General features: G+C 49.7%; 1 protein-coding gene across 3 annotated transcripts in view; it reads right to left on the reverse strand.

Moving 5' to 3' along the window:
• The window catches only part of plcb4b (phospholipase C, beta 4b), a 54441-nt gene that overhangs the window by 16606 nt on the left and 10824 nt on the right, over window positions 1-27011 (reverse strand). For all 3 annotated transcript variants that reach the window (XM_084699445.1, XM_084699443.1, XM_084699444.1), the window contains exons 3-19: window positions 11783-11880; window positions 7895-7975; window positions 7615-7674; window positions 6123-6266; window positions 4623-4702; window positions 4451-4504; window positions 4270-4351; window positions 4011-4111; window positions 3481-3538; window positions 2219-2327; window positions 1643-1853; window positions 1435-1528; window positions 1022-1101; window positions 798-882; window positions 601-691; window positions 390-485; window positions 24-196 (exon numbers count right to left, since the gene is read on the reverse strand). In XM_084699445.1, coding sequence (XP_084555571.1) covers window positions 24-196; window positions 390-485; window positions 601-691; window positions 798-882; window positions 1022-1101; window positions 1435-1528; window positions 1643-1853; window positions 2219-2327; window positions 3481-3538; window positions 4011-4111; window positions 4270-4351; window positions 4451-4504; window positions 4623-4702; window positions 6123-6266; window positions 7615-7674; window positions 7895-7975; window positions 11783-11866 — 1683 coding nt within the window. In that variant the 5' untranslated portion in view covers window positions 11867-11880. The remainder of the gene's footprint in view (window positions 1-23; window positions 197-389; window positions 486-600; window positions 692-797; window positions 883-1021; window positions 1102-1434; window positions 1529-1642; window positions 1854-2218; window positions 2328-3480; window positions 3539-4010; window positions 4112-4269; window positions 4352-4450; window positions 4505-4622; window positions 4703-6122; window positions 6267-7614; window positions 7675-7894; window positions 7976-11782; window positions 11881-27011) is intronic.

The raw sequence follows: 27011 nt of genomic DNA on the forward strand, positions 1-27011 counted from the left end.
AGCCGTTTCCAGGCAACGCCCACCTTCCTAAGGCTGTTGTCCGGCTCCTCTTCCTTCCTGGTGGTGCTGGCCGCGGTGCTGGCTGTAATACTGGCTGTGGTGCTGTTGGCACTGAGGCTGTTAACCTCCTTCTCACTGGGCTCCTCTGATAGGCTGCTGGGCTGGCCCTCGTGGTTCCCCTCCTTGTCTTCTCCACCTGCACACACACACACACACACACACATGAGCAAACACACACACACACACTGCACCACACCCTTCCAGACGCCCCACAGCACACACACACACACACAGACACTGCACCACACCCTTCCAGACGCCCCACAGCACACACAGACACTGCACCACACCCTTCCAGACGCCCCACAGCACACACACACACAGCTCACAGATGTCTCCGTCCTCCTCGTTCTCCTCTCCGAGAATGATGGCAGGCGTGTTGGTCTCTCCTGCATCCACGTGTTTCTTAAAGGACTCCAGCTGTTCTGTAACACACACACACACACACACACAGATAAACCTGGCTGCCTGTGTCTGGGGTGGGCTCTAAGTGATCATGAGGTCACATGCTTGGAGGGTGGAGGTGGGTGGGGCACATACTCTGTTCCACCTCCGGTTTCAAGCGCTTGTTTTTGATGAGGATTTTACGTTTGAGGTCATTGGGAGAGGGTAAGGGTCGCCCAGGTTCAATCTGAAATCCCCAAACCAGGAAGTGAAATCAGACAGAGCAGCTCCTATTTGACGACGACTCTGACCGCTTTATGATTTGACACCGAGTTTGATTGACAGGTACTCACCGGATATCCCTCCAGTGGCTGTTTAAGAAGGAGGTCCCCGAAAATCTCTTCACAGTATTTAGCCATCTTATACTGCTGCGGTTTACTAACAAACACACACATAATGCATCAGCTTAGATGTTTTCCTGGTAGACATCCTAATCACAGACACAGAAAGTGAAGTGCAGGAACATGTTCCTCCATCTTGCATCAGCCGTGCGGTCGGACTGCAGAAGCTGCTGTACCTGCAGTGATTCTCAAAGGACAGGATGACCGGGTACTCTGCTGTTACGAACGCCGTCTCTCTGATGGCTTGAATCACATCCTGATAGAGGAAGGAAACACAACAACAGTCACCTGCAGTCAATCAGTCTGGATGAGAGCTCCTATTATGTGACTTCAGATGGATTGATTAGGTTGTTTGCTCTATTGGGTGCAGTATTAAAGTATCGCCACCAGATGGCAAACTTGTCCTGTGTAATAATAAAATACAGTTCAAGGGAGTTCACCTGTTTTTGGATGGCTTATAAAAATGCTGCTATATATATAGGATAATGAAATAGTGTGTATATACATATGTATATGCTTGAGTGTTTGTGTGTGTGTGTGTGAGTGTGTGTGTTTGAGTGTGTGTGTGTGAGTGTGTGTGTGTGTTCACCTTGAACAGGATGTCAGTACACATGGCCTTGCCGTGTGTGATTATAGGTTCCTGGTCTTCTCCTTTCCCATCCCAGCAGTCCAGCTCCACACACCTGAAACAACACACACACACACACACACACACACACACACACACACACACTGAGACACACGTACAGCTTTATTCAAACTGCACACCTTTACGCACCCCCGCTCTGTGAGCCTACCTGCAGCCAGACAGCAGCACCTGTCGGTACATCTCCACGGAGGACTTCCCCCCAAACTGCCGTCCCGTCAGGTACGTGTTGTGGGAGGAGCTTATGAAATAGTGGGCCAGCGGCTGGTCCATCTCCTGGTACAGCTCCAGCCTGTCCAGGAACACCGGAGCATTCTCATCCGACATCAGATACCTGCAGAAGCCATCACTGGACATGTGACCTGAGGAGGGAGAGAGAGGGAGAGAGAGGAGGGAGTGATAGAATGAGGCAAAAAAGGAGAGAGAGAGAGGGGGGAGGGAGGCACAGAGAGAGGATGGGCAAGAGAGAGGGAGAGAGAGGAGGGAGTGATAAAATTAGGGGAAAAAGAGAGAGAGAGAGAGAGAGAGAGAGAGGGTGGGAGGGAGGCACAGAGAGAGGATGGGCGAGAGAGAGGGAGGGAGGGGGTGGGGAGAGGTTGTGAGTAAGTAGGTAGAACCTAGTTTGAAGGTTAACCTACTTTCTTCAGTAGGAAGGGGCATTAATGTGTCTACAGCAGCAGACTATTTGTGGTTTTCTCCTCCTTCACCATCCCTCCATCTCTCCTACCTCTCTTCTTCAGCTCAGGATCTCTCTCGTACTTCTCGATGATCTGCATGGCTCGTTTGGGGTCGTAGAAGGGGAACAGGATCTCGTTTAGCCGCGGGTCCCGCTGGTTCTGGAGACCACACACACACACACACACATCATCATCTGGAAGGCTGCACACACAGACTGTCCACACATCCTCTAGACACACTTAACTGTACAAGAACAAAGACACAGCCCCACTCAATCTTACACACACACACACACAAAGAAACTAGGAGGACCACCCCCCCCCCCCCCACCCAGATGAACCCCTGGCCCTGCCCCCTTCTCAGAAAGTGGACCTGACAGGACTGGAGTGGAGTCAGAAACCTGGCTGGTGGAGGCCAGACTGGAGGGCAGTCCTGTCCTGTCAGCTCCCCAGGGGGTGAGCTCTGTGCTCAGGCAGGGCATGGGCTTGCTCTGGGGGGTGGGGGGGTGGGGTGGAGGGGTGACACAGCAGCAGACACACACAGAGCCAGCACTGACGGACAACAGGGAGGGCTGCACCGCACGCTGCCACCAGGGGGAGCTGTACACCACAGGTCGTATCATAAACGTGAAGAAATGGACTTGAAACAGGAGTCAGGGTTATTGGTGCGGAGCTGGGGAGGGGTGTGTGTGTGTGTGTGTGTGTGTGTGTGTGGGGGGGGGGGGGGGTTCAAGCGGAGGAGCCGAATGCGTGTGAGGTTTTTTAAAGCACGGTTACTCAAACACACAGCAGCAGAAACATCGTGACACAGAGGTGGCCAGGCGGGAACAAGACCTATCATGGCTTCGTTCTACTGGGGATCCATTACAGCGTGACACACAGGGAGGGAAGCAGGGGGAAGGCCTTCAACAGCGGACGACAGAGCAAAATGTGTTGAAGCGAGGTTGTCACAGCCAATGAGAAAAGAGAAAGGGCGTCACGTGGACTCAGGAAGCAGAATAGTCACACAGCCCAAACTGCCTCCCGTTGCTGTGGCAACAACAACCACACAGAGAGGCGATGAGGGAGGGGGAGGAGAGGGGAAGGAGGGGCCAGGCATGCAGTTTAGGATGAAGTTGCCCCTAGAGACTGATCTCAGGTCAGGTTTGTGTGTTGCCATCGGATTGTTAGAAGTTTGATTGGCTAAAGGTCACCTGATCCTAGATCTGCTCTTATGGGCAACTTCCACCCAGAGCCGGGGGTGGGGGGGTGGGGGGGGGGGGGGGCTCAAGCTGTCACACAGAGAGTAGTTAATGAATGATAAAGAGCTTACTTCATTCAGAAAGCTGACTAACTGGTCTACGTTTAAATAATCAGTTTTGTCCCCATTGCTGCAAAGGAATTAATTAGAAAAAACAAAACGTTATGCCTCTTTAACATGTCTAGTCAGTCAGTGCTAAGGAGAAAGCTAGTTTTAGTGGGTCAATATAAAACACCTTCATGTTACAATTCATCACATTCATGATGTTAAATCACCACCGATAGAACATTCTAGTAATGGTGGGTTAGTATAAACAAACGGGTTAGATGTTGAACTTCAGAAGCAGGTTAGGCTTGCCCACAGGTGGTTAGTTGAGCAGATTCAAACATCTCTAAACGCTGGTCTCTGTTCTGAACATATAACATAAACAATACTTAACAATTCTTGGCCACTGCTCCAATAGTGTGGTTTGAGTACCCTATCATACTAACTGGACTATCAGGAGAAACAGATAACCATGTCTAGTTCTGGTGATGGTCCTAGGCAGTGAAGTGGTGATGGAGGGTTGCGATTGGAGGCTGGAGATAGAAGAGCACACTCACATCTTCTTGAAGAGTTCCTCCATGTCGGTGCGAGGGCAGATCTTCTGTGTGAGAGCGTAGAAGATGTCGAAGGTGAACGCTGAAGACTCTATCTCGTCGTTCTGGAGAGGCAGAGGTGAGAAGACCATGACGCCAGGTGACATGCCAGAGGAGATTCAGACCTCAGGAGGAAAAACTTCAGGGAAGGAGCCGGCCGTGTGGTTCTATCTCGTGTGTGTGTGTGTGTGTGTGTATGTATTTTTATTTTCTTCTTTCAAACCTTTCCACTGGGCAGGCCCAGCTCTTTCAGAGCCTGGAAGATTCCCTTCTCTGTCTTTCCCGAAGCAAATGTCCGTGTGATTCTGCAACACACACACACACACACACAGCCATGAGGATCTCCACTGAGGGACGAGCAGAAAATGACAGGAGCTGATTCTGTCTTTGTGTGCTTCTCCTACCCTCTCACTGGGATCTTCCCGTTTACGTTGGTCTGAAAGCACATCCTCATCCAACTAGGGGAGGAAACACACACACACGTGCACACACACACACACACACACAGAGGCACGCAAGGGTAAATATTGATTCAGACACGGCAGAACATTCTTGGTGGACTGTGGCACTACTTACTGTTTTTTGAGACAGGTCATTGGACAGACGCTGTTTGCTCTGAAGTTGTGAATCACAGATCTCAGACCCTCTGCCCATTTCTGAAAACAAACAATCACAGTTCAGACACCAGCACAAACACACACAAACACACATGCGCGCAAACACGACAGACAAGAATAGGAAATTGAAGGTTTTTTTCCCACATTTATCAGTCTACTGTTTAGATGTTTAGGCCTTTGGCATGTAAACACTGAAAGTGGATATGCTGTGACACACACACACGTAAACACTGTGTTGTTCCTGTTTGTGTGTGTGTGTGTGTGTCACAGAGAGAGGGTGACAACAGACTCAGACTCTTTTCAGAGGGCCTCTCTCTTACTAACCAGAACAGAGGATGTGTTATTTATCCCAGAGGTGCGTGTGTTCCTGGCTGTGCTGATGTGAATAACACTGTCAGCTCTCGAGGTCTGCTGCTTAGGGCAACCTACATGCTGAGAAACAGTGTGTGTGTGTGTGTGAGTTGGAGAGTAGGTGTGTGTGTGTGTGTGTATCTGACCTTCAGGCCTGACTAGTGAAGGCTGCTCAGGGTAGATTATTTCCAACCCTGTGTCTCTACAGATACAACACCATCCCTGTAGCACGGTCTACAGTGTGTAGGAGACCAAATACTCTAGTGTGCTTCATATTTACCAGGTGGCCTTTCATCGACCGTCTATGGGTAACAGGAAAAGTGAACCTGGCTACAGTTCTACTGCTGGCCACAAGGTGGCAGTGTTTGCTGTGTGTGCTTTCTGAGCGCTGAGGTCTGGGTGAGGAAGAATCTGCTGTCTGAGCCGACTGGGAAGACGGATGAGTGAAAGGGAGAGGGGGATTAGGGGCGAGGGAGAAAGGTATTTCTACTCTAACACTCCAGCCCTCTGGGCCACATGACAAAGGGAGAAAGAGAGAGAAAGAAAGAGAGAGAGGGAGGGAGAAAGAGAGGGAGAAAGAGGGAGAAAGAGAGAGAAAGAGGGACATAGAGATAGTAAGAGAGTGAGAGAGAGAGAAAGAGAGGGAGAAAGAGATAGAAAGAGAGAGAAAGAGAGGGAGAAAGAGAGAGAAAGAGGGAGATAGAGATAGTAAGAGAGTGAGAGAGAGAGAAAGAGAGGGAGAAAGAGATAGAAAGAGAGAGAAAGAGAGGGAGAAAGAGATAGAAAGAGAGAGAAAGAGAGGGAGAAAGAGCGAACGAGTAAGAGACACAGAAGAGACAAAGAAAGTGAGAAAGAGAGAAAGAGACTGAGTCATTACAATGCTTCTCCAGGCTACAGGGACAGACGGAGCCAAGGCCAGCGCTGAGGTAGTCAGGATATAACTTGTTATCTTTGTGGTTAGGGCCTTCATTTGGAATGTGTCGCATTCTAGCCGGTCTTAATCACGGTTTTGAGGGTTTGTTTAAAAGGTCGGCCTGGCTGACTACCACTCTAGTATCCCAGGGGGAAGGCTGTGACGGAAATGAGGAGCGAGAAGTCGTCCTCTCACCCGGGCGATGTCCGGGGTCTCAGCCACCATGAACATGAAGGAGAGGTTGACAAGGTCGGTGCCACTGCAGACGCAGATGATGCAGCCCTCTAGATCAGCCTCTGTCTTGCCCACAGCCTCAAACGCTGACAGGATCTTCGGGTCCTTGAAGATGGAGGAAAAATAGAGAGGGAGACAGAGGGAGAGAAGGGGAGGAGAGAGAGAGAGAGAGAGTGAGAGAAGGGGAGGAGAGAGAGTGAGAGAGAGAGAAGGGGAGGAGAGAGATGGTGGGGGAGAAGAGTGGGAGGAAAATAAAAAATGTTTTAACACTATTTACAACCAACCAACTTCATATGGTCACTTGTACGGCAGTTTATGGTAAAGACAGAACATTCGCTCCATGATTGAATAATCTGGACGGCAACTAGCTCTCCCACTCGTGGCCATCCAATGTTTATTAAAACGAATACAGCCAATCATCAATGCCATTCTTCTCTCTCTTTGTTCGTTAGCTCAAACGGCCCTTGCTGATTATCTGGTTAGGCGCACAAGAGAGCCGTATCAGAGAGCGCTCTGCTGTGTTGTTTACTGAGGACAACAGAGCTCTTCACCAGGCGGACGAGAGCGGGAGAGGGGCCCACACACATGCACACACACAGAGACCGGACACATCCCGCCCAGCCAACGACACACACCTCCGCCCCCGTTAAAGCACGCTGCCACCCTGTGTGTGTGTGTGCACGCTGCCACCTTGTGTGTGTGTGTGTGGTCAGATGGTTGCCGGGGTTAATGGTCTTCAGCAGTTTGCCAGTGCCGTCTCTGGAAAAGCACAGCTCAGTTCCAGTCAGGCAGGGACTGGCCACTCCCCGGGTCCTTCTGTTGCTTGGCGTGTTTAACATCATGTCAAACACTACGGCCCAGCAGGATGTCAGCATCTCTCATGTCAGTCAATATTTACTGATCTAAGGGTTCATGCATGGACCGTACACATATGCATAGGAGTGTGTTTAAAGTAAGACGTAAGAATGCATTTAAACTGTAGGGCTGTCTACATGTACGTCAGGCAACACCTAGTAAGCCTATTTAACATGGGACGGACCATTTAAAAGTGTTGATTTGAAGACTTGACTTTGCAGGTTGCAAGCCTGCAGTCATCCAGGAATCAAGCCAAGGTTGAGCTGGACCCAGAGAAGGGGAACCATAAATATGAAAGACAGTCCATATTTCATGCAGCCGTTTCTCCCCTGGGCCACTGAGGAAGCAGAATAGTTCATCAGGTACGCGCAGCCCTCTTCCAAACCGACTTGAACGTTTCCAGCCAATCAACACTGCCGAAACAATCACTGGCCACTGTTGCCATGGCCTGAAGTATGTCTGACCTATGGATGTGACCGTCCCCCCAATTATGAGTGGAGCCCAGAGGCCCGTCCTGTGAGAGAGCGATGGAGGGGACGCAGCCAGGCGTGAAGGTTGTTGAAACGGAGGAGAGGAAATTGTCTTCCCAAGGTCTCACCTTTGGCATGGCTCCAACGCGGATACTGTTGATGAGGGAACATTCTAGAACCTGGCCTTCCTGAAGTAAGACAGGCAGAAAGAAAGCGAGAGAGAGAAACAAACAACAAACACATTTAGGGAGAGAAGAGAGGGAGACTTGTTGTTTGAAACACTTTTCACTTCTTGTCTTGAAGAAAGCTGGGCAGGGGCAGGGGGGGTACAGGTGCGGGAGGGGGGGGGGGCAGGGGCGGGGCAGGGGTAATCTGCAGTGAGATAAGGAAGAGAGGAAGACAGGGTACCTTTCCTTCACTCTTCCAGGTGATGAAGAAGCCAAACTCGTCCACCTGGACCAGGCAGTTGGGCTCAAAGACAAACGGGTCCTGAGAGACACAACAGTTTTAAAAAAGAGGAATGTTTCGTCAATCATAGCTTTTATTTGACACGGCTGGACATTAAACACCCGCACTGTTACACACACACACACACACACACACACACACACACACACACACACACACACACACACACACACACACACACACACACACACACACACACACACACACACACACACACACACACACACACACACACACACACACACACACACACACACACACACAGCTTACGCAACAAGACAAACAGCGGTGTCTATAATTCATTTTCATTTTTGGAAGAACACACACATTGAAGCACGCATAAATGTTCTCGATCAAATACTGGAATACATTAGCAGAGACACCCTAGCGGGCAAACACAATCAAACAGCCCCATCAATACATACGATGCCTTGAAGGATACACACACACACGCACACACACACACACACACGCACACACGCTTTTGCGTGCACAGGGGAGCCTAGCGCTAGGGCAAACACAAACACCGATAATTATGAATGTCATGAGTGCAAACACTGTCCTGGTAGCACACACATTGGTGCCATGGAGACAGAGGACAACAAGGACAGGCTGTCTGTGTGTGTGTGTGTGTGTGTGTGTGAGAGAGAGAGAGCAGGCAGGTAAAGAGACAGGAGAGCATGTATCTCTCAGAGACCTCCTGGATACAGTTTTTACCTGGTGTAGAGAGGATGTCTGTTGCTACCTGCTATCCTGACTGTGTTTGAGGTGTTGCTACCTGCTAGCCTGACTGTGTTTGAGGTGTTGCTACCTGCTATCCTGACTGTGTTTGAGGTGTTGCTGCCTGCTATCCTGACTGTGCTGGAGGTGTTGCTACCTGCTAGCCTGACTGTGTTTGAGGTGTTGCTACCTGCTAGCCTGACTATGCTGGAGGGGTTGCTACCTGCTAGCCTGACTGTGCTGGAGGTTGATGACCAACAGGCTCCGATGCTAAGTAGAGCATCCAAGGGAACCAGGTCCAAACACTGTACATCAGTCTACAGCACTCCGCTCCGTGTGTGTGTGTTGTGGTGTGCGTGTGTGAGGAAAGTGTGTGGCGATCCAGTCCACATTCAGTATTGGTCTGACTGGAATTCTCCAAGCAGATAAGGCCATTCAGTCATCCATCTAAAGCTGCAATTCATCACTGCCAGGATGACTAATGAACCGATACTGGACAGTACCTGTAGCAGAGACGCTACACAGTTCTTGTATGGGAGTGTGCTACAGGCTAGCCTGTCGAGCATCCAATAGTACCATACTCTATGAAACTGTTCAAATGAGTCCAGGATGTGTGAACACTCATACTTAAATCTAAACACACACAAAATGCTAGAGACAAGCATAGGTGCACTGTACACACACACACAATCACAAAGCTATACATTTCAAAGCTACACAAAGAAAACATTTCACTGCATATTATACACATCACTGCATATTGTACCATGTATATTCATGTACAGTATGTGACAATTAATAACACAAACTTGAAATGCAAAGAATGAACAAATAAAACGAATAACGAATAAACCGAGAGGGGAGCCCTGGCTAAGGTGTTCTTGACTAGGTGCAGAGCAGAAGAGCTTGGCTATGTATGTGTGAGACAATTGATTGCAGGGTACTGCAAATCTCTGCTCTAAGATCTCTATCGATCATTATAGCTCTTAAAAAATAAAGCTGCACACACCCCCCACACACACACAACCACACACACACAGCCACACGCACTACTGTAAGCAGCAATGAGAATTGAGCAGTGACACTCACTCTATACATGTGATGCTGTGTTTGCGTGTTCAAACCTCAAGGGATGGCTTGGTTCTCATAGCAACCAGTACACTGATTACTTAGATCCCATACCATTGATTTCCGATAGCGGGGGAAGACCCTCCGTTGAGGAACAAGCACACACACACGGCTGACTCAACCTCTCAATCGAGGAGAGTTTTACTCTCAGCCATGCAACCATGGCGACGCGGTGGCGGTAGTGCCCTGTTGGAGCCCTGTTGGTGCCCCTGGATCAACTACACTGATGAAGTACAGTCTTATAGAAGATCAATAGGCCAGCAAGTGCTCCTCTCCTCACTGCTCTGCATCTCCCACGTCTGGAGCTGGGGAGGGGCAGAGGGGCAGGGAGGGGCAGGGCGGAGTGGCTGGGGAGGGGCAGAGGGGCTGGGGAGGGCCAGGGGGGCTAGGGAGGGGCGGGGGGGCTAGGGAGGGGCGGGGCAGAGGGGCACAGCGTTCCCCCCATGGAGATGAGGGCTGACATCAAAAGAGAAGAGTCCTTCTCCTCCAGGCCTGTCCGTCATATGGTTGTGCTGGATACAACAAAGACTTGCTGTACTTGAATACGGCCAGGCCATGCACAGGGTATTCAACTATTGATGTGCACGGACACACACACACACACAGACAGACACACACACACACACAAGATGCCCGTCCTCACCGTCTGTTACTCAGTGGGGTCTCACTGGAGTGTGCTTTCCAGAAGAATCTGTCCTGATTAGCTGTGTGTGTGCTTGCATGCAGTGTGTGTGTGTGTGTGTGTGCTTGCATGCAGTGTGTGTGTGTGTGTGTGTGTGTGTGTGAGGAGGGGTTAGATGTAGTCAACCCAAACATCCCTTTCTATCAGTCAGCTAGTAAACACACACACACACACACACACACACACAGCTCTCTGAGACTGAAGCGCTGTGTGAGAACAGAGCCCAGGTTGGGTGGTCAGTAGAACTAGGTTCAGCTGAGGGCTGTCGCTGTGCTCCAGGTCAGGATCCACAGGTTAACACCTTTACTGTAGACCGCAATGCTGCAGTTCAATAGACGTGTGATCAACAGCACGCCATTGGATGGTGGTAGAGGAAGGATTATCCTATAGGTCAATAAAAAAAGTCATCTTTACTAGCTATTGAATGAGAGCCCAGGTCAGGCCGGTGTGGATATCCTGCTTTTCTAACTCAAAGACAACAAATCAAAGTGTGTCAATGAACAGTTTGTTTGGTCTAGATACATCAGACCTTGGGATTCACTTTGTCCCAGTCTCCCAGCACTTAGACTAGGGCAGTGCCTCAAACACACACACACACACACACACACACACTCTGAGGCATTTCCCCACCGGCCCAGTTACGAATGCTCTTAGATTTGATTAGTCCTGAAAGAACAGGCTGAAGGGATTCCTGTTATGTGTGTGTGTGTGTGTGTGTGTGTGTGTGTGTGTGTGTGCTTTATAGCTCTCTTCATGCAATGTCACAGCTTAATGCCCTGATTGAGTTAGGGAAGGGAAAACTAGGGAGGACACACACAAACACACCCATCACTCCCCCCCCCCCCCCCACACACACACACACCCCATCACCCCACACACCCCCCCCCATCTCCAGAGGGGGGACAGGAACAGTGTAAGTGGTGGAGCAGGCTGGTCAGGGCCGTGGAACAGACGGCCAGACAGCCAGTCGCCACAGCACACTTGGCTAATGTGATGGATCAATGTAGCCGCTGTTCCTATTTCCTGCTGCTCTGACTAACACAATGACCATTAATGTCATAAAGTAGACTATTCCTCTGTGTCTGAGCATCTGTGTGTGTGTGTGCGTGAGTGTGCCTAATGTCCAACCAGAGGAGGGTGATTAGGGTGGGGTGGGGGGTGGGGGGGGGGCTGATGTAGATGTCTTCCATCTGCCAGGCTCAAGCCCCAGCTCAGGTTACTGCTCCTGCAGCCTGCTGGGGAGGGTCAGGACAGGCCGGAGGAGGGCAGGGGAGGGGCTGGGGAGGTCTGGGTCTCACCTCGTCAAACCTGTCAAAGGAGGCTCCTTCCTGTAGGAAGCCAGGCAGGTGTTTCTGCCAGTTGAACTCATAGGATTTCGTCATGGCTGCTCACAAACCTGAGAGGAGAAGACAGAGACACAGAGAGAGAAAGAGAGAGAGACGGTAGATGGTCAAGACGAGGATGGCAGAAACAGTGAAGGTCGACACAGGTAGACGGCTCCCGGGCCTGCTTGTGCTCGCACCACCACACCTGGCCTGCCTCCCTGTTCAGACAGCTTCTCATATCAAACAGATCACTTCCTGTCACCTGACTCCCAGGCGTGCTTGTGCTCGCACCACCACCCCTGGCCTGCCTCTCTGTTCAGACAGCTTCTCATATCAGACACATCACTTCCTGTCACCTGACTCCCAGCACATGAGGTCTTAGTCACACAAGATTACATCTTCCTCACACGTGAGGTTGACAGATTTAGACAGTGACGTCAAAAGGTGTGTATGAGGGGGGAAGTAGAGAGAGAGAGGTGGCAAATTAAGTCTAGCACTTCAGTAAGAATAGAACAGGCCTCACACTTAACCCAAACATGCACACACACACACACACACACACACACAAACAGCTGTGCGAAGCCCTGAGTAAACCTGGGGAGTGTGTCTAAAGTTAACGAACTTCGGCCAACTGTAACTTTGGAATCGCGTGATGAGTGCAGGAGTGTCTTGGTTGGTTCATGTGCCTGTTTTCAAAAGCAATGCTCTCCACTGGTTAGCACTGAGCAGTGAATAGAAAGCAGTGAATAATGGATCTGAACAACAGAGATATTTTGTGTCATTTAGACGGGGTCTGGCAGATGGGTTGTGAATAATGAGAAGTGGATGCCGGCTATATTGGGTAAGTCAAAGTGGCCGGGTCAGGGTCATTACTGCTGGGTGAATATCGGAGCACAAAGGAATAAGTACATAATGGGCGCTAAGTGCATTATGTGTTTCAGTGAGGCTATATTTAAGATAAGTAATGATTGTTTATGTGCATCAGTCTAGCTGGGTGTGTGTATGTGTAAATGTGTGTGTGTGTGTGTGTGTGTGTATGTAGATGGTACAGATACCCATCACAGATTACGTGCAGTCTCTCAGTTTTTCTTTCAGGGAGGGATTCCGGATGTTGATTAAGCAATGAACGGAGGAAGAGAGAGGGAAAGAGAGACAGAGGGAAAGAGAGACAGAATGAGAGAAAGACAGAATGAGAGAAAGACAGAATGAGAGAAAGACAGAATGAGAGAAAGACAGAATGAGAGAAAGACAGAATGAGAGAAAGACAGAATGAGAGAAAGACAGAATGAGAGAAAGACAAAATGAAGATGAGACAGCAAGAGGAGACAAGGATGAGAGTAAGAAGGATGAAGAGGGAGAACAAAAGGGGAAAAAAGAGAGAGCAAGAAAGAGAGGCAGAGAAAGGAAAAGAGAGTAGAGAGAGAGAGAGGTTGAGATGGAAAGAGCGCGGTAGAGAGGGGCCAGCTGTGCATGACAGAGCGGAAGGTGAGAGACTCAGAAGGGACTGTGTGTATGTGTGCGCGTGTGTGTGAGTGTGTGTGCGCGTGTGTGTGCGTGTGTGTGTGCGTGTGTGTGTGCGTGTGTGTGTGGAGGGGGGGCAGGGAAAGAGGTTCTGTGCTTGATGTCGGGGAAAGGGGGGGGCACAGATCACAGACCAGATCACTACACATGAGCTAGCAGTACTCTCACAGCAGGCGTGACCCTGGCCTGGTGAAACCCAGAGCTGACAGGACTGCAGACGGACTGGATCACGACCCAGCAGAGGAACCAGCAGAGGAACCAGCAGAGGAACCAGCAGAGGAACCAGCAGAGGAACCAGAAGAGGAACCAGCAGAGAAACCAGCAGAGGAACCAGAAGAGGAACCAGCAGAGAAACCAGCAGAGAAACCAGCAGAGGAACCAGAAGAGGAACCAGCAGAGAAACCAGCAGAGGAACCAGAAGAGGAACCAGAAGAGGAACCAGCAGAGGAACTAGAAGAGGAACCAGCAGAGGAACCAGCAGAGGAACCAGAAGAGGAACCAGCAGAGGAACCAGAAGAGGAACCAGCAGAGGAACCAGCCCTCTCTTACCGGCTGCCCTGGTACAGGCGGACGGTCGTGTTCACATCCTGTTTTCAGACCATGAAACAGACTGGCAAACAAGCTGTATATCGGTTTACATGAATAATGCCCTTTCATACAATCTGCACGGCAGCATGGCAGCAGGCTGCTGTCAGGTGGAGAGCAGCAGTGAACCAGAAAACATGTCTGAAGGACAACATCAGCCTGGACACTGGCCTGGTCAGGAGCCGGGGAGCTACGCGTCCTGACCACATATCATGTGCGCTGTGGAACACAAGGTTATCCTGAAGACAGCCGAGAGCATCATGTGAACTCCATGCTAGCCCCCTGTGTGAACATGCTGTAGGCAGGAAGGGTGAGTGTGGGTAGGAGGGCTTTCAACTTCCCAGGATGGCAGACAGGCCTGGTGGAAGTCGATACAGCCCTGCTAATCCCACAGCCAGGACACAACTGGCATGCCCGCAGGAGAGATGGAGGGAGAGGAGGAGAGAGTAGGGGTGGTGGAGAGATGGAGGGAGAGGAGAGAAGGGAGGAGAGAGTAGGGGTGGTGGAGAGATGGAGGGAGAGGAGGGAAGGGAAGACAGAGTAGGTGTGGTGGAGAGATGCAGGGAGAGCTACTAACAAGATGAAGATGGATCAGGAGAAGCAGGATGTAGAAAGCTACAAGGGAAAAGAGAGGTGGAGAACGACAGATTTACATTGAGAGGTAAGTGAGGAGAGAAAGAGAGAGAGAAATAGAAGAGACAGTGAGAGAGAGATGAAGACGGAGAGAGAGATGGAGACAGAGATGGAGACAGAGAGAGAGATGGAGACAGAGAGAGAGAGATGGAGACAGAGAGAGATGGAGACAGAGAGAGAGATGAAGACAGAGAGATGAAGACATAGAGAGAGATGGAGACAGAGAGAGAGATGAAGACAGAGAGATTAAGACAGAGAGACAGATGAAGACGGAGAGAGAGATGAAGACATAGAGAGAGATGGAGACAGAGAGAGAGATGGAGACACAGAGAGAGAGTGATATGGAGAAAGGGCCAGGCCCTTCAAGTGCAGCCCTCCACCATCTGTGGTGCCCTACCGGGGGACCAGAAGACAGACGCACACGTCCTGTCAGGGGACCTAAACACAGACGCACGCTTCCTGTAGAGATCAGAGGAAGAGGCCAGGCGTGCCGCCAACTGCACCACACTCTGAGGGACAGGCTAAATATACACAGCACAACAAGCCCAATATTCAGAGAACAACCCAGTGAACGATTACACAGAGGAACTTTCCACTGGCTTACTTGAAGTCTCTCACGGTTCGTTCCAGAAGACTCCGAATCCAAAAGCGAGCAGAAAGTAGGACTGAGACACCTTCTCCCAGAGCCAGATAGCAGCCTCCTTTCAGGTGAAATCCTAGATCTTATTGGGCTGTGTCGTTTCCACAAGAGGAGTGTGTGTGTGTGTGTGTGTCGGTGCACGTGAGTAGCACAGGGAGGTGACGGAGCTCCGACCCCCCATACGACCCCCTGACAATGAGATAATTACGTTAGATAGAGTCCCCTCGAGGCCAGGAGCTCCACAACTGCAACACATCAGAAAAGACAGCGAGGGTAACACCCAGCAGTCTCTCAACTTATCATCTCCAATTACCCAGAAGCCCCGGGAACAGAGGAGAGGGGGCCTGGGGACATCACACACTCACACACACACTCACTCACACACACTCACACACACACACAGACACACACACACACACACACACTCCTCTGACCTGACCGGGCTACAGACACTGTCTCTCTTTGTGTAGCACACACTGCTGTTAGGTCAAAAGATTTTCAAAACTATAACAAATAAACGGCTGGTGTAGGAGTTTATGAAAGTAATCCTCCCAAAATAAAATGCACAGACGACTGGGAGGATAAAGAAGCTTTGATGATAACAAGAGAGATACCGTTTTTTGTTTTTTTTTGCTGAACAACTCGCTCTCATCAATCACCTGATGTTTTGGTCTGATCCCAACATTCCAACCTTGCTCATCATCTGAACTCAAACCCCTCTTTGCAACAACCATGGAGGAATTACAGAGGTCTTGTAATTCCCTGGCCTCTGACCCCTGCTCCTGAGAAGGGAAACCACAGCTGATCCAGTTGAGACTAGCTCCCACCTGACAGCTCTTCACAGCCTTGAATTACAAGCAGAATGCTTCTTTATTCAGGCCACAACACACAACAAGCCATCAGTTTGACACCTTAATAAGAGCACCATGCAACAGTGAGTATACACACACAGACGTTGTTAGGGGCAACCCAAACACCAATAAACCATTAAACATGAGATGACCACGACAAAACCAGAGCTTAGCCATAGTGACTGAACAACAACCTATCCTATGCTGTACACTATATGCATCAAGAAGAATAGATCCAGTCGGAACACATCTTGCAAAGAATCCCATGGGCTGTCCTCCACGTCCCTCAGCCATCAGTCTGATAAACAGTGTGCTCTTCAATAACACCACTCATCTCCTCTCTCTCTGTCCGACACGGACGAGGGCTGTGTGATCGATAAGCCACAGATCGAACAGGACTCAGATGGACTTTTAAGAAAAATGTTGCAACAAGAGGAGGAGAGTAAGGGAAAGCGAGAAAAGATCTTGATGACAGAGAGGATAATCTACAATTGGAGAAAAGTGAGAAAAAGAGAGGAGGTGAGGTGAGGAGGAGGTGGAGAGGGGGTAGTAGGATGGTACTTTACAGGTGCGTGGTATTAATAGAGCCGCCAGTCTGAGTGAGCCCAGATCTGAGCCCTCCATCCCTGATCCCTCCATCCCTGAGCGCTCCATCCCTGAGGGCTCCATCCCTGAGGTCTCCATCCCTGATCCCTCCATCCCTGAGCGCTCCATCCCTGAGGGCTCCATCCCTGATCCCTCCATCCCTGATCCCTCCATCCCTGAGGGCTCCATCCCTGAGGTCTCCATCCCTGATCCCTCCATCCCTGAGGGCTCCATCCCTGATCCCTCCATCCCTGATCCCTCCATCCCTGAGGGCTCCATCCCTGAGGTCTCCATCCCTGATCCCTCCATCCCTGAGGGCTCCATCCCTGAGGGCTCCATCCCTGAGGGCTCCATCCCTGATCCCTCCATCCCTGAGGGCTCCATCCCTGATCCCTCCATCCCTGATCCCTCCATCCCTGAGGGCTCCATCCCTGAGGTCTCCATCCCTGATCCCTCCATCCCTGAGGGCTCCATCCCTGAGGGCTCCATCCCTGAGGGCTCCATCTCTGAGGGCAGGGGCACCATATAGGGGGGGGAAACCTAGGACGGCTCTACAGGCCCCTGACTGACAGGGGCCCCAAAAAATAGAAAAACTAATCATCAAAAAAATATAAATATATATTTTCATTTTCATGGGGCCCAAAATTCCTGGCGGCGCCCCTGCCTTAGGGCTGACAAGTCTTCCCTCAGGAGAACAGGAAAACTCCTCCAGGGAAGCTCACAGAGGAACACCAAAGATACCTCCTCCTCAGAAGACACCAGCAGAGAAGATCAAATTGACCTACGGCTGAATATCTCTAGAACATGTTTTCTCCCCACCAAAACAGCCCTGGTGTCCTTTAAAAATACACAATTTTAAAACTGATTTGAATATTTTCTTGTGTGCCTGCAGGAGTTTCTCTGCACACTGGTGCTCGTATCACAGACCTGGGTTTAAGGAAACACTGCTGTAGAGAAGCTAGCTTACAGCCACAGTCACAACAGGTTTATTTCCCACCTTGCTAAACCACTCTATCCTATTTCACCTGTCATTCCGAAGGGCTGGAGATTCTGTCTGTCGCGGAATTTACATTCAGCAGACGCTCTTATCCAAAGCGACTTACAGTAAGTACAGGGACATTCCCCCCGAGGCAAGTAGGGTGAAGTGCCTTGCCCAAGGACACAACATCATTTGGCATGGCGGGGAATCGATCCGGCAACCTTCTGATTACTAGCCCGACTCCCTCACCGCTCAGCCATCTGACAATGACAGACAGCCCATTCTCCACCTCACCACATCCTGCTACATCCAGCCTCTCTGCCTTGTGTCCACAGAGCATATTGATCTTGGTGGTGACTGTCGACAATGTATGTCATACACTGGCTTCTGTATAATGTATGCTACAGAAAGACAAGGAAATCGTGACTGTACTCACTGTGACTATTTTACTTTAGAATTGTCCTATACATTTTAAGTCAATAAATATGAAGAGACTATAGGCACAATAAAATAAAAAATCCTGTCTTCAACAAACTATTTATATTTTTCCATAGATGTTGGCTATTTAGCACTTTCAAATGATGTTAATCATGAAAAAGCCTCATTATTAGATGTGTATTTGAGCAATAAACTTATTGATGCTTTAACGTTGGCCATCGGTCTACCGTTACGTTTTTTATATGATGTTTAGCCTATAAGTCCTATACTCAGCTCACAGAAATCAGTTGTACAACAGCACGGGCAGATTTTTTGAGCGTTGATAATAAAGTACTTTTTGCCTGTCATGAACGTTTTAAGCCATCGCTACCACTGGGCAGTCTCACTTTTAATTATTCTCTCTCCGGCCAGACTGTACCCAGTGTGAGGCACGGCCTGGCTGTCCCTGGCCCGGTCTGTCTGCAGCCCCGTGAAGCGTTAACACAACCGGGGCGACCTGCAGCGGAGCAGGCTTCACACACCTGCTGGGACATAGAACTGGTGAAAAGTCGGCGGCGGCGGCGGCGGGGTGGAACAGACGGTTCCTGGGAATAGCTCAGGGTCCCGCCAGTTCGAAAGTGAGGGTGTTTCGGTCAAGCTGGAATATTGTTTGAAGGAAGGGCTCCTATCTGACTGCGCTGAACGAACTGAAATGCGGTATTGAGTAATACAGTTTTGGTGAATGTGCACACAAAAGCGAAACTGTGTTTAAGTGGGTGAATCAGCGTTCTGTGACAAGGATTCAAGAACATTATTCCTGGTTCGACAAACATGAAAACACAGTCTGTTCATGTCACAAGGTTTAACGGGAGAGGAGCGACGGAACGGAAGACATGGACGATAACGTTACAACAACTAATCAGATTACAACAAACCCCATCAGACGGAATCATATTAGGTTGAATGTGTTACTTACTGTCTCACACGGTAGTCCTTCCCCTGGAAACGTCGTGCCATAAACGCCGGTTTTACCACCTTGCGTCATAATTGCTCGGTTAACCAATTCTCGAGCACCACATGAGAGATTCAAATGTGTTTTTATGGCTCCCATAAGATCTCGGTGTCTGAGCAATCTGTAAATGCCCCTAAAATCAATGTACCTGTCTGTAGATTCTGTTTATGTATGTAATTTAGGCACTTTACCAGAGTGTGGAAAGGGCATATATCCACTTACACACCAGAGTAAACACACACTCTTACATACTAGTGATGGGTCGTTTGCGTAGAGGCTCTAAGAGCCGGCTCTTGTAGGTGAACATCGGGAGCTGGCTGGATATCTGAAAAGCCGACTCTATTTGTATACATTAACATATCCTATACAAATTAAATGATTATGAAATATTAAATAATGAATTTTAATTGTATTTAAAATAATTGACTAATTCAAAGAACAGCAAGATCTCTAAGATCTTAAGATCCCAACAAGACCTCAGCGTTAAGAGCTTCATAACGAATCTGGGAAACCCGGCCATTGTGGTTAAGGTGGAGTATGATTTCATTTAATAATTTAATTCGAATTGTTTTCACACATATAAAACATGTATTTTTTAAAGAGCCGTTTGGGAGCCAAAAGAGCGGGCTCTTTTCAGTGAGCTGAGTCAAACGAGCCGGCTCACGAAAAAGAGCCGGAATGCCCATCACATCAGTATTACACACATACGACTTAACTAGGATATCCTGTACCTGATGTGTGAATGTGTTTGTGTGGTGACCTAGCCCGTCACTGTGTTTAACTTGTTGCTAACGAGCCACCCGGTTTTACAGGGCTTGCATTGCATCTGTTCATGTGACGGTTTATGCAAGTCAAACAGTAGGGAAGGGATGGTGTGCGGTCGTGGTGTGTGTGTGGGGTGGGGGGGTCGAGCGAATATAAAATAATAATTTTCAGCTTCCTCTCCTCTCCTTTTTAAATCTAACTATTTGTATGATCCGTGTGGTTCTTTTGCCTTATATGTTTTCACTTTTTAATGATACTGCATAATTTTACTATTTTATAATTTATGGCAAATTATTTTGCAGACCCCATGACTATGGTTCACGGACCCCACTTTCAGAACCACAGGCCTGATGTTACTGCTCAAATCCGTTAGCTAGATAGCTAGTGATAGCTAGCTACTTTTACTCTGCGAGTTATATAAACCTTACCTTCGTAATTGTCGATGTAGCTTGAAACTTACAATTTGAACCCATGTTCCCTCTTGCTTGAAGGGCAGCAACATAGTATCCTAAGTAAATCGTTAGCCTACTTGTCATTTTGGGAAGATCACCCAAACTGTTGACATGGCTTTATGTTTATGACACTATATTCCACTATGCGATAAGTAGCCTACTCGAAGTTATTAGACTACCCATCTCTGTGTGGGTGTGTGCGCATGTAACGGGTATGTATCCGTCAGAGGTATCTGGCCAATGTTCACCCCCACGGGGAGTCGAACCTGCCACTTCTCCACTTCCAAGCGCAACCACTATCAACTACGCCAAAGAAAAGCTAGCTCTTAGTTGACGCGGGTGGCCTGTTACATACCTGAGGAGCGAGTTTCACGGTTCTAACTCTGTTACACGCACCTCAGACAAAGCCTACTTTTGGGACAGAGAGCACCTTAGAGAATTCCCCCAAGGTTAAGAGTGAAAAGGGGATGTCAGCTCCACTGAGACCAGGTGCAGACCGCACATACTCTCTATGTAGAGTAAGACCGTTGTATCTGTGATGGTGTCCTTCAGTCCTACACCTGCATGTTAACATGGACTGCTGTATTATCCTCGAAACCAGCTCCCAGCCTCTGAAGTACTCGGATGAGTAGGCCTAATTGCTAAATCGCATAAAACGTATTATGAGCTGGAACAAGAACAAAACGTTTTTTCACCTTGAGGGTTTTGTTGACCTTGACCAAAATAAAGACTTTTTCCTAAGCCAACTTTTCTTTGCTAAAGTAGTGTCATGACTTCCTTATACAGCTATCATCCCTGCTATGGAAAGTAGCAGTCCATTGGTCACACACTGAAGATAATACAAGTGTAACTCCAGTACACACGCACACATACTGAATGAGTGAACACACACACACACACACACACACACACACACACAGACCAAAGCACTGAATGACTCAGGAGACGAAGAGAGCAAATGAACTCATAAAGACAGAGCACACAGCCTTCCCCCCTCCCATTCTCCCTCCCTTTATGAGGTCTATATATAGCCATTCACTTTCAGCCTCAGCAGAAGAGGGTTATACAAAGGACTTAACACATGGCCTAAAAGACAGGCCTTTCATAGAGACATTAGCCGCCGCCAAATAGCTGGCTGTTCACATGAGCTACAGTGTCCTGTGTCTGTGGGTGTGTGCGAGCGTGTCCCTGTCTTTGCACACGCGTGTCACTTGTGTACCTTGTGTGCATGTGTGTATAGGTTGTTCACGAGAGGCCTTGTCTCGCCAGCGGTAAACAGATCAGTGTGAGAGTCTGGCCCAAAGCCCTGCACAGACAGAGTCCTGGGAGGCCACTCCATGGGAGGGCAAGAGAGGAGGGAAGGAGGGAGGAGTGGACGTGGGAGAGGGGAGGAGGAGGGTGAAAGCAGGGGTGGAGTGTGGAGGGTTGTCCCCAGGCTATCTGCATTCCGTATCAGCCATGTTTACAGACCTCTGAGAATGGTGTGTGTGTGTGTGTATGTGTTTCCAGTGCTGTGTGAGTTGGAGGGACAGGGAGTTCCCCTGGTGTAATGAGAGGTCAGTCCAGCACATTAGCACGCTTAGCCGTCTCTGACCTGCCTTAGGTCCAAACTCCACCAACGCTGACACTCCCTCCAGCATGAACAGCAGCTACCGCACCACACACACACACTGAACATCCGTCAACTTCCCTGGAGCCGTTCTTTCTCACAACTACCCTCACAACACCACCACGTTCTCATCTACCAACTTGAAGTGGAACAGATTAAGAATCTTCTAAAGCAATGCGGGGGGGGGAGAAATTCCACTGTGGTAGTACTGCATGTGTAACAGTGCCTAAGTGTGTGTATGTGTGTGTGTGTGTGCGCTCGTGCATGCATATGTCTCTCTGTGTGTGTGTGTGTGTGTGTGTTTGTGTGACATTCTCTAATGGTCTCAATTAGAGCAGATTACGGGGCAGAGGTTTTGGAACACACACTAAGGCCTATGTTTCCTGACTGAGCCTGCCCAAACATGGCCAAAACCTAGCGAGCCATCTCAGACTCCTATCCCCCTGACTCTACACTTTATATAATTCCTAGTAAAGGAGGGAAAACAGGCCTGGTCTAATGTGTGAGAAGAGTTATCTTGGCACAGACAGACAGACACCCCCCCCATGGTTCACCACAAGCTCCATGGTTCTGGTATCAGGACTGGTACCATGACCAGGACCATGAGGACCCTATCCAGGTCCAGTATCTGTTGCCTGCTCGGTCTGGGGTCGCCACCACACAGAGGACAAGACAAACTCCAAACTTCCCTTCTCATTTCTTCCTCTTCCTTCTTCTTGGGGTTTCTATGGGTTTTTGGCCCAATCAAAAGTCTATTTTTAAACGACTGTACGCGATAAAGGGCATCTCTCTCAGTTGAAGAATTCAGTCAGCACTGACTGTGAACACCAGCCAAACTCCCCACCTCAACTGTGACCGTAGTTCAGCCTCACTCGGAATGCAGACTCTTGCACCATGTGGCTCTGTTTTACTGTAAATATGTAGGAAATATGTAGGCATCATACAGCTTAACTTATTATCTAACAACACATACACACACACAGGCCCAGTCACACACACACACACACACGCACGCACGCACGCACACACACACACAGGGAAAGCTGGTTGGCATCCCTGACCCTGCAGAAACAGTTGGTCCACCAGTTTGAATTCCAGATGAAGGGGGATTTCATGATCCCTCAGATAGTCCCAGCATGGCCACCCCCAGGCACAGTCATTAGAGGGTCTGACACAGGCCTGGGTGTTATTGGACAGACTAAGAATAGCAGGGAGCACTGAGCAGTCATGCTATGGCCTGCTACTGGACGCTCACAGGCCTTCCCCCACACCGGCTGAGGGGGCACAAGGACTTGTGTGAGTGTGTGTGTGTGAGAGAGAGAGAGAGAGAGAGAGAGAGAGAGAGAGAGAGAGAGAGAGAGAGAGAGAGAGAGAGAGACGGGGATAGCTCAGAATTCACCCCGCTGCCCAAATAAGTACCTATGAAAGAGGACTTGGCCAAAAAGCTGACTTTGCCCTGGTGACCTGCAGATATAGCAGCCAGGAGAATAGAGCATATTTTTCCAGCCGCAGAAATAGAACATGGCCTTATAGAGATGGGACAGCGAGCGGATGGAGAGAGAGAGGGGGCAGGGGTTAAATGCTTCCCCAGAATCTGAGCTATCCGCTGGGGTAAACCCAGACCCAGAGCCCCTGGAAAGTGACCTGATGTGGGTGTCTGGAGCTGGTTAATTACCAGAGAGATTATGTGTAGCACAGAAGTTCAGCAGATCAGAAATATGTTTACCGATGTTTAGTTGCACTTAAAACAAGAGAACATGACTGTCATCATCATTTTTATTTATAAAAATAATAACAGGCAATGGATGAATGAGGAAAGAGAAAATAAAGAGAGAGAAAGAGAGATAAAGGGTGAACCTTTAAAGTCCAAACAAACAAACAGCGCACAGATGTTGCTTCTCTCTGACACCACTGGTCTCCATAGCAACCCCGCCAGCCAGTAATAGCCCCTTGCTTGCCTCAACCTAGCCACAGGGACTGATTGGCTGCATCCATCTCTCTCTCTCTCTCTCATACAGTAAACACACACACACACACACACACACACACACACACACACCAGTCTCCTGGTAGCAGTACTCAGAGTGGGATCCCAGTGTATTTATAGAGCCCATCACACTAGGGAGTTTTCTCTCCCAACCAAGGGGACAAGGAGCCTAGCTCTTAAACAAACACACACACACACACACACACACAGGTCGAGGCAGACTAAGGAAAACCGATAAAATCAGCATCACATCACACCATGTAAAAAGTACCCCCCCCCCCCCCCCACACACACACACACACACACACACACACACACTTGTAAGGATAGGCGCGCTCTACTTCCAAAATAAAAGCGATTTAGGGTGCGAGTGAAAAAGACTAGTAACTTAAAGTTGAAAGGAACGCACTCTCAAACTTGACTCAATGCAAACCTACACTACACCGCATACATACACCACACCACATCCTGACTGATTAAGACCGTAAACCACGCAAGCACTTAATGTGACTGTAGGGACTACAGTGGAACTCTCTCAAGTTGTGACTGTAGGATTCCACAACGACAAGTCTCTCTATCTGGTCCAATCAACATGGATCAAACACAAGCAATGGGACCTGCTTCCTGTCTCAGGGCAGCCACTGAACATGAATGCTTCTATGTTCCCCAGCTCCTGACGTGTTTGTACCTCATCCAGTAACACGTTTCCCCCCCCCGACAAGACCAGCAGTGAGGCTTAACCAAGCTCACAGAGCAAGGCTGCACACAGGCGGGAGAACCTCTGTCTCCACAGCGTCCAGGGGATCGTGGTGTGTACAGCACAGTACATTATCCCTCTCAAAATGTGTCCTGATGGAGATTGGCAATCAATGCATCACTAAAGAGGTTCATCTCAAGCCTGGAGGCTGTGGTTCTGGCAGCTGTGGTTCTGGCGGCTGTGGCTCAGCGGGCAGCTAAGGCATTAAGGCCAGCTGCGGCGAGGCCAGCAGTGTGTGATACGTACGCAGCTGGGCGCCGGGCGCCTGCTGTGGTCCTGCCCGCCTGCCTAAATCCATCAGAGGATTTTTACACAAGAGAGAGAGAGAGAAAGAGAGAGAGAGAGGGAGAGAGATAGAAAGAGAGGACAGACTGCCTCTGTGGTCATCGATAGAGAGAGAGAGTGGGGCACTCTCTGTGCATCGATGTTCTAGAGTGTGTGGGAACGCTGTAGAGCGCAGTGTGTAGGTCTCCATCTTACCAGATATACGGAGAAGCTATGAACCGGGGGGGGGGGGAGCTAAGGACACCACTGGGCCACTCTGTAAGGGGGGAGGAGGAGGGGAGGGAAGAGAAGAGAGAGAGGGGCGGTTGATGGGTGTGATTTGTGCCGATCCACTGTATACCCATACCCATGCAGAGCTATTCTATCACTGTAATAACACTTCTCATTACTGATGATGACTGTGCTGCCCCCAGGGGGACACTACACCGTCAGGTGTAATCAGAACTACACACACACACACACACTCCTCCTACGCGCTGTGGGCTGCAGACGTTTAATCATACGTCTGTCTCCTGCTAAGTAAACTTTTAATAGGAAGCCTGGCTCGCGTGATGAATGACAGCTGGCTCACACACTGCTGGAACTGAGGGGGGGGGGGGGCATCAGTCACCTGACGCCGTGTCTACGGGAGTGGAGCAGGCGAGACAACCCACCACTCCGGTCTTCTCCACCCCTGCACCTCCACCTCTCCCGTCTCTTCACATTCTCTCTCTCTCCTTCTCCCCCCTCCCCTCCTCCCTCTCTCTCCTTCCTGCGCGCCCGCTCTCTGTGTGGTCAACGGTGCTCTGTCCTCCTGCAGGGCAGGGACAACTGGATATGTTCAACATGTCAAGCGTTGTTGCTGAGTGGATTCTCCACTCGGCCTGGAGTGCTGCTCCTCACAGGGCAGGAATGTCCCGGTGTAGGAACATATTTATGTTACACAGAGTGTTTTGGTGGGAACACGGCACAGAGCCATAACATGGGGTGGGAGAAAGACAGAGATGGAGAAAGAGAGGTAGATGGTGGGAGAGAGAGAGAGAGAGAGAGAGAGAGAGAGAGAGAGAGAGGGTGGGAGAGAGAGAGAGAGAGGTAGATGGTGGGAGGGAGAGAGAGAGAGAGAGAGAAAGAGAGAGAGGTAGATGGTGGGAGAGAGAGAGAGAGCGAGAGAGAGAGATGTCGTGGGACAATGCTGGCTCTCAGGAGGGTATGACATTAAGACTGAGCGGACTATCTTTACACCAGCTCAGACAGCTTTGCAGGGTGTCCTGACTGGTACACTGCATACCTCAAAGGTCTGAACCCCATGGGGAACCAGTTCCAGCGTACCGCACATCAAACACTGAAAATATCTTCAAGCGCCAGGGCTAGGGGGTGACACTCAGCCAGATTGATTGGGGAATCTTTCGCTTCAGGCCACCCCCACCCCTCTCTCTCAATCAACATGGTGTATTTTTAGACTCCCCTCCCTGTGTTATTCCAGGTGACATCCAGTAGTGAGGCAGACATTTCCTTGATTGAGGAAGCAGGTAAGAGCGTGCTAATCCTGCTGGTGGATTTAGACCCGGGAGGAGAACGAGAGGGAGTAGCAAGCAGCTCTAATCATGGGAGCACACAGGGACAGCCGAGACAGCCGTCACACTGTCCCGTACAGGGAGAGAGACAGGGAGAGAGACAGGGAGAGAGACAGGTAGACAGGGAGAGAGACAAGGAGAGAGACAGGGAAAGAGACAGGGAGAGAGACAGGGAGAGAGACAGGGAAAGACCCATGGAAAGAGACACGGAGAGAGACAGGGAGAGAAACAGGGAGAGAGAGAGGGAGAGACGTTCCCATGTTACCCCGCTCCTCATCTCTCTCCACTGGCTACCCATCAACGCCTGTATCAGATTCAAGACCCTGGTACTGACCTTCCGAGCAGTGGACGGGACTGCACCCGACTACATCAAGTCTCTCCTGCATCCTTACACTCCCATCCGTCACATACAGTCTTCTTCAGATAACCGCCTGGTGGTCCCACCGCTCAAGACTGCCCGGTCCCAACACAAGCTCTTCTCCTGCCTGGCCCCCCAATGGCGTAACCAGCTCCCCACCTCCATCAGGCACACTGACTGTCTCCCCGCCTTCAAGAAAAGGCTCAAGACGCA

Source organism: Hypomesus nipponensis, chromosome 6 (genome assembly GCF_054491055.1).
Source record: "Hypomesus nipponensis isolate SF chromosome 6, ASM5449105v1, whole genome shotgun sequence".
Classification (NCBI taxonomy): domain Eukaryota; kingdom Metazoa; phylum Chordata; class Actinopteri; order Osmeriformes; family Osmeridae; genus Hypomesus; species Hypomesus nipponensis.